The 8,516-nt window shown below is 43.7% G+C and overlaps 1 protein-coding gene across 1 annotated transcript; it reads right to left on the bottom strand.

Moving 5' to 3' along the window:
• Positions 1-374: 374 nt before the first annotated feature.
• Positions 375-7,302, bottom strand: LOC121685123. The gene is made up of 3 exons (XM_042065446.1): positions 6,255-7,302; positions 1,375-1,848; positions 375-1,191 (listed from the first exon to the last, which is right to left on the bottom strand). The coding sequence occupies exons 1-3, from the start codon at positions 6,487-6,489 to the stop codon at positions 941-943; spliced, it is 960 nt and encodes a 319-aa protein (XP_041921380.1). The 5' UTR covers positions 6,490-7,302; the 3' UTR covers positions 375-940.
• Between the last annotated feature and the right edge of the window lie 1,214 nt (positions 7,303-8,516).

Genomic DNA, 8,516 nt, shown 5'->3' with positions numbered 1-8,516 from the left:
AAGCCATACACACCATTTCCAAAATTTCCTTTGGGATCTATAAAGTGTCTATATATAGCAACCATGTGAAATAGCCTTTTTTTCCCCCATTCATGCTCATTAATAATTAAATTGATTGGTTGGTTTACAGCTCAGGTCTGCTATTGTGCAGATAAGCAACAATGCCATTTCCAACAACGTAGTTGGTTACTTACATTACAGGAAGGGCTGGGATATGTGTAGACAACTGCCATATTGCGATTACAAATGAATCCCATACATTCTATGGAGGATTCTTTCAATCCTGTCTCAAAGTCGGCTAAAAGGGTCATATTGTATATTGAAGGAACCTTACTTAATGTATGCACATGTTACAGTAATAACAATGCTATGACTGTAGAAAAAAAATATATTTTAATTTGATGATGGCAAAGCAGTGATAAAAAAATCCCCAGCAGTGTTTTCTTACCAATTTAAATGCTCAACTATTGTTTTCCTGAGACGAGGTTTAAAAAAGGAAACTAGAGCCTGATCATGCATCTCCTTAGCATTGGCCACTTTATTTATATCACAAGGCCCTCCCTGGTCCACCTCAACTACACTCAACGTACACCCCTTTGACTCCACAACATCTTAACATAACATTCAAGCAGCTGCTTATTTCTTTCAGTGTTTGTTCTTATTACAATGAGATCTGGCAATATCATTGGGATGGCCAAAGCTTTTCACAATGTTGACAGGCATACGCTTTTTAAGAGGAGTCCACATTGCTTACATTCAAATGTTCTACTTGGTTTTGAGTGTTGGGTAAGTATCCTGCAGTCAATATTTCTGTGGTGGTCAAGATGATCCATGTTTGATTTTCTGTTTTGTCTATTATTTTGCAGAAATGTTCTCCATTGTTGATTAAAGAAATGGATAACCGGTGACTATCAAATCTAGCACGTCTCAGATTTTAGTCTCACAGTTGAATCAAAGTGTCATCTGTGTTTGTCTGTGTAGAGCACACCATGGTTTCAGTCCCATCCTCTTCAACTTTGACCTGTTCAGACTTTATCCTCAGCTTTGGGCTTCCCTGACATAGTGCTGGAGATGAGTCTAGAGCAACTTCGTGAAACTCAGCTTTAATTCTGCCTGGCACTGATGGTTGGTCAACAGGTATGTTCACTGAGTCAGCCACAGGGTGTCCAAGATCTTCTGTGTTATTGTTCCCTGATTTAGAAAAATAAGTTAATTGTTTTTGAGGATTTGATAAATCACATTCACTGTATGCAGATTATCTGTAAAATTACCAGACAATATATCAGAATATATTACTAGACAAAGCAGTTAAGGCTAGTAGGTATGAGGTACCTCAGAGAGAGAGATCAACTAAGAAATAAACTGTGCCTGTACCTGTGCCCACAATGTGCTGCACCAAGAGCTCGATGTTAGAGTTCAGACGGTCCACCGAGGATGACAACCGGCCTATACTGTTAACAAACTCGTTGTGCGTTGCCTCGAGCTGATGGAGGAGCCGCCTCTTAATTCTGAGGTCCTCCAGTGCAGCATCCGGGAAGGGTCGCTTCATCAACTTGCTCCTCCGGCAGGCTCCCAAGGACCGGTTCAGTTGTTGACGGCAATTTTCTATCGTCTCCTCAGTCAGTGACTCTTCGCCTGTTGCAGCGGAGCTGGCGGTGGGTGTATCTGGCCTTGTGTTGCTAGTCTCGATCACCCCAGAGATGGTGTCTGTCCCTAGTGATTCTTCCCAAATGGCTTCACAAAGCTCAAAATACAGCAGGATCACTCGCCCATGGCCACTCTTTCGACCAGTCTTGACTGCCTGCCTATACTTGTTCCGTATGGCCTTTAATTTTGATGTTAATTGAGCTGTGAATACAAAAAACATGCCACAGTCAATATAGCATCTCATACAGACTAACATGCCTGACTATTCCACAATAACTAGTGCTGTGCAAGTTCAAAACACACTATTCCCGTAAAAAAAACAGTAGCCCAATTACATGCCCGCAGGAAGCATAAAAATAGGATTAATGATTATTGAATATTGTTATATCAGATTGTAGCAACCGTGCAGTAAACAGAATTTAAGCATGACTGTATTTAACATTTTTTACAGAGCAAAATGACATAGGTTAGGCCTAACAACTGTTTTGAGTTAAGCCTATGCTTAGTCTTAATTGAAAAACTTGATGATAGAGATGATGATGCATGGTCATATTAAATTTGCAACAGTGTGACTTTCCCACAAACAGTCTCTGGTATACCTGACTTCATACTTTGCCACTCTGTGTCCGGAGTGAACAGAGCAGAATGCCTTTCATGTGTGGCATTCTGAAACTGTTGGACTTGACGCTTGTTTCGATTCGGGATCGTGCAGTTGGAGTTTATTCAAAGTCCAGAGACACTCCAAAGTAGACTATTCAAAGTGTCAGTTTATGAAACACATTATTTACTTTGTTTTGAATAGCCACTGCATACCCCGTGTTGGTTGGCATATTGCAAAATCCACAGAATAATTTTATGCAATCAAACCGCATCCAGAGGTAGTCTTGTTGAGGTCAAACTTGATAATCATCCAAACATCTTAGTTAGTTTATTCTAAACAGCACTGGCTTAACAAACTTTGTGTCCTTGTACACTGATTCAGTGCTGCGCTATGCTGTGTGAGAGGGGGAGTGGCTACAGCGGCTAGAGTGGCAACAGATATATATTATGGTGTGGCAAAAGCCAATGTGTCCTTTTATTAACGATTTAATCGATTTTCTTATCCAAACAGCGTACAATTTAGCACTGCACTCGTACCTGTAGCAAGACACCTGCCACGTTTGAAATCAGTCGTACAAAAGACATTCTATTAACACCAGAGACTTTCTCATAAGGAGACACAGCACCATAGAAATTCTCCATGTTAGCAACCACATTATTATTATTTTACTTATTTATTTTTATCATTTTTAGCCTTGTTTTAGTGATTTGGTGGGGAGATATATCATATAGATTTAAAACATATTTCTTCTATTGTACTTTTTATGTCAGTATGACCTTGTATGCCTCCCCATTTAGTCAGGACCGAAACCTGAGAAATAGCCCTGAAAAAAAAATGTAGGCATTCTTGAGGAAAAGTATGATGTGTTGTTTCTCTATGATTTTCTGTATGATCTGAATATATTCTGCTGTATAACAAGCTATACAAGTCACTGTTTAGTCATAAATAATAAAAAGAAAATGGCTGCCCAAAACCGTTTTTAATCAATGTATGAAGTCTATATCAAGAAAAAAACAAGCCAGAGGTGAATTGTACAGTAAAAATCTTAAGCTGATTAAAACAATACTTGCAAGCGCTGAAGATGTGCATCATTGATGTGTGGTTACAATAGTTGGGAGGCACACAACACCGCCCACATGCCACGTTGATGATGCAATTTTCGTCATGTGCCGCCTGCACAGAACACAGACGCAGGACTATACCAGACCTATTAGTGTCTAGGCTGTCTTAGACACATCTGATGTAGAACTGCAGTTGTCCACATTGAGCACACTTGACATTACAGACTGAGACCAGGTGTGATGCACATACTGGGCACCAGTCACATGCGTGAAGCTGAAAGCACAGAGCAGGCTACCAATGCAGGTTATAAATGTGGCCAATGGGCGCAAAGCCCAGCTTGCACTTAAACAGATATGTTCAATAGAGATGCTCTTCCGGGATGCTGCAACACAACTAATAAATGTTGGGGATACACATGATGCCTTGTATGCTGAAGTGATAACCTCCACAAGTCAGTGTGAAAGCCTACTTTGACAGTGCATGGCTCTCTGTTTGAGCACACAAATAGTTCTCACTATGCATTAAGCGGGGGGGGGGGGGATTCTCCCATGTGCGTAAGGGTGCGTAATTATAAAAAAGTGCGTAACTATGCACATTTCATTCTGCGCGAATTCGCCCCTTCGTTTAAATCTGTTATTTACGTGCGATAGAGGGAGTTACGCATTTTGGGAGGAGCACCCCCAAAATCTGGGCGGGTCATTCCACGTCAATTCAACCAGGGCCCACGCACTTAGGTCTCAAAAAATTCTGAAAAAAATACCAGGTGTACCTATGTTATCCAGGAGACACACTGTAAAATGACTTTTATGTAAGATCAATACTTTCCAAGATACAGCCAGTTTTACAGGGGAAGGGGGTGTTTATTTTGTTTGTCAAAGTTCACAAGCCTCTTTTTTTTGTCAAAGTTCACAAACCCATAGCACAAGAACTAAACCATGTAGGGGGCTCAAATTTTGCATGCTGGTACATAAATAGGAATAGTAGGTAGCAAAATTGTCACATTTGGTCTGGATGATCCTGCATGGTCATAGCTGTCCCTCAAAGTTGATCAAAATGTTATTGGAGTTTTTGGCTGGGCTCTGTTTAGGCCTTCAGAAGACATATTTGTACTCAACATAGGCTCTTCATTTATTTCCCTTATTGAGATAAGTAGAAACTATTTTTTTAGTCTGGTTCTATTTTAAATAAATCACACCTCTTTCATAAGGCTGCATTGATTTCGAACTTGCGCACTGTGGGTATGACAGAGGGTGAATGGGAGAATACGCGTAACACAGAGGTGCGTAAAGTGTGTTAAAAAAAAAAGCTTACGCACAAATGGGAGACCCCCCCCCCAGTGTATAGCCACAGCTGCTCCTGTGGGACGATTGGGCTTGGACCATGAGTAGAAGAAAGGATTTAGATGCTGTAGCATGAAATCCCACAGGGGGGCACAAAGACTCCTGCTGGCATTCTTTGATGCCATCATTTGCTGTAAAACACCCTTGGTCTGTCTTATGCATGAACTGGGTGGATGGCGTGTTTCATTATTTCCTATCTCTGAATAAGAGCGCAATTGAGGAGGCACTATCGTAGGTAGAATTGTTGTGATTTGAAGGGGAGGGTGAATGAACTGTTGTGCGAAGCCTTGGGGCAGCCGTGGCCTACTGGTTAGCGCTTCGGACTTGTAACCGGAGGGTTGCCGGTTCGAACACCGACCACCTAACCCCTCACTGCTCCCCGAGCACCGCTGTTGTTGCAGGCAGCTCACTGCGCCGGGATTAGTGTGTGCTTCACCTCACTGTCTGTTTGCTGAGTGTGTTTCACTAATTCACGGATTGGGACCAAATTTCCCTCACAGGATCAAAAGAGTATATACTTATACTTCCGCAATCATTTGAAGAGCCTATGAGGAGTGCATGTTCACCAAGTGCTGAGGTGAGTAGTGTGGGTGTGCCAAAGTGTGTGGTTGCCTGATTATCATGGACTGCAGGCAAAGGCAATAATTGGTCAAAATGGGCTATGTGAGCTGCATGTGGGGTCAACTGAGGGAAAACTGGGGTAGACAAAGATACCATACTGTTTTTGTTTTTTTTTGGGGTTTTTTTTGGGGGGGGGGGCGTCATGAGTAACTGTCACCCTCAGTGTTTCCCACAGAATTGAATTCCATTTGTGGTAGTTGGCTTACAGAATGATCTTGAATACAACAGTTTTTAACAAATTAGCACAGCGTGGTTATGATGCTAGCCAGATTTAAGCACAATTTAGTACAACCTGGAAAATCATTGTGTGGTGGTCAATGTTGATATTGTGGTGGGCCACCACAAATAAGTCAATGTATGGGAAACACTGACCATTGTAAAAGTGTAAATGCGCAGAGCTTCACTCTGACCAGAGACATCCTGATCGATGACCGCCCTGTGCTTGTCTGACGTTGCCATTCAGAAGCAGGACACATCAGCACCCTTGGAGAACCGCGAGTGTCATGTTGTTGCTTGTCCTTTAAGGGCTGACAGTGAGGACAAAGATGGGGGCTGAGGCTGGGGGGCCATAGTCTGCTTAGAGACTGCCCTATGCCTGGGGAGCATACTTGTGGACAGCTATGCAGGGGGCTGTCCGGCTGGGTCCGCCTTGCAGGGAATGAGCGACTGTAAAGCTGTTGCATCCATCATAGCTGTTGCATCCATCATAGAGCTTATACAGTGTATTCATATTCAGAAGACATTAAAATATGATGTATAACAACTTTCTCAAAAATGCCTACAGGGTTACACATTTTTATACTGCCCAAAGAGAATTACCAAATTGGCCACTGAGTGGGTGGGGGGACAGATAACACACAAAACACACAGATACGTTCCTGTCATTAAGATAATTATTGTCTCGTTTCAACAGACTCAAATTCATACATTCACTAATCCTCTGGAACAATTAAACAATATAACCAACAAAAGGCATAGCCTACCTTTAGTGATATCCTGCTTTTTGTGCGGGAACTCCTTTCTCATTGTAAGGCCAGCCTCATGTGTGGGGTAATTCTCAAGGAAACTTTGCAAAATGTCCCCGTATTTGCTGCAGGACAACTCCCATTTAATACCTTCTGCCGCCATAGTCACTTTGTACTCCAATGTTACTTTTAGTAATAATTCTACTTCATCATCAGTCCATGAAAGGAAAGTCGTAGCGTTTGTCTTCACCATCTCAACTCTTTCTCCAACAGTAGTGAGTCGTCCTGTTTAACGGTTAGTGCATGCCCAATTGGTCATGTGACAGTTGCATGAATGGCCATGAGAACTGCGTGAATGTTTATGTGGATTGCATATCAACGGTCTAATGTGGACGGAAAACGTTTCTATTTCGAAATTGAAAATGGTCACTGAACAAAATTCGTTTCGAAACGCCCTTTTAAAACAACAATAAAGTAGGCTGATCTGAGCAGGAACACTGCAACATGGAGCCTGTAGGCATATAGCCAGCCTATTTCACATCTTCTTGTGTTTAAAATACAAGACAATCTAAGGTCTTTGTCCACGGCTGCCTTGTTGCGTTTGGCTGAGTGCCTTGAATCTGTATTGGCCACATCGAAAGCTTGATCTCAGTCATGTCACAGGTTTATGAGCCAACGCCACTGAATGTTGTTTTGTTTTGTTTTGTTTTTGCTAAACGGATTTTTTTTTGCTCACGGATTTGTGTGCTCGATCGTTCACTCGCTTCCAGTAGGCACACGTTTCATGTTCAATCAGTCACAACAATGAGGTGTGGATCTTTCGAAATCACGCCTCGCTCATTTGCCCGTGCTGCTGTTTCCACCTTCATACCCCTCTCACAAAGGAACTGCTGTACCTATCAATAGCCGGCAAATATTTAACATCAACCATTTTGACAAACACATCAAAGATTGTACCTGCAAGTGTTCACGTGTAGTGACCATGGACTGTAAAAATGGTAGCGACCCTGGGACTAGTTTGTTTTTGCAGCCGTGCATCAACACTTCTTGTTCTACGAGCTTGACAAACAGCTTTTGGTGCATTACTGCCACCTTCTGAATAGGAGTGTGGGTCTGAATAGCCTACTAACTACAGGGATTCCCAAACTGTGGTAGGCTTCGCGAGCTGCCACTAGGGGGTAGTCAAGAAGTGCTTTGAGCGGCTTGTCATGTCACATATCAAAGCCATTCTCCCCCCCACCCTGGACCCCTTCCAGTTTGCATACCGAGCCAAGCGGTCTACAGAGGATGCAATCTGCTCTGCCCTCCACCCAGCCCTCACCCACCTGGAAAAAAGAGACTCATATGTGAGATTGCTGTTTATAGACTTCAGTTCTGCATTCAACACCATAATACCACAACAACTCATCTGCAAACTTGACAAACTGGGACTCAGTACCTACCTCTGCAACTGGCTACTGGACTTCCTCTGTCAGAGGCCCCAAGTAGTACGTGTTGGCAACAATACCTCAAGCAGCATCACACTGAGCACAGGGGCCCCCCAAGGCTGCGTGCTCAGTCCGCTGCTCTTCACCCTGCTGACGCATGACTGCACTGCAACCTACAGCAACAATCACATAGTGAAATTTGCTGACGACACAACTCTGGTGGGTCTCATCACCAAGGGCGACGAGACTCAATACAGGTTGGAGGTCGACCACCTGACCACGTGGTGCAGGGACAACAACCTCCTGCTGAACGTCAGCAAGACCAAAGAGATTGTTGTTGACTTCCGGAGAGGTCACACCCAACACCTGCCACTGACCATCGACGGTGCTGTGGTGGAGAGAGCGAGAAGCACCAAATTCCTGGGGGTGCACATCAGTGAAGACCTCTCCTGGACCACCAACACTGCATCACTGGCGAAGAGAGCTCAGCGCCGCCTGTACTTCCTGCGGAAACTCAGGCGAGCAAGTGCTCCACCAGCCATCATGACCACATTCTACCGAGGCACCATCGAGAGCATCCTCTCCAGCTGTATCGCTGTGTGGGGCGGAAGCTGCACTGAATACAACAGGAAAGCCCTGCAGCGCATAGTGAACACAGCTGGAAGGATTATTGGTGCTTCACTCCCCTCCCTGAAGGACATTTACACCACCCACCTCACCCGCAAAGCGACCAAAATTGTGAGTGATGCAAGTCACCCCGCTCACAATCTGTTTGATCTACTGCCCTCTGGGAAGAGGTACAGAAGCCTGCGCTCCCGCACTACCAGACTCACCAACAGCTTCATACACCAAG

This window comes from Alosa sapidissima, chromosome 16 (genome assembly GCF_018492685.1).
Source record: "Alosa sapidissima isolate fAloSap1 chromosome 16, fAloSap1.pri, whole genome shotgun sequence".
Classification (NCBI taxonomy): domain Eukaryota; kingdom Metazoa; phylum Chordata; class Actinopteri; order Clupeiformes; family Clupeidae; genus Alosa; species Alosa sapidissima.
The sequence above is the reverse complement of the archived record's forward strand: the minus strand, read 5'-3'. Positions and strand labels throughout refer to the sequence as shown.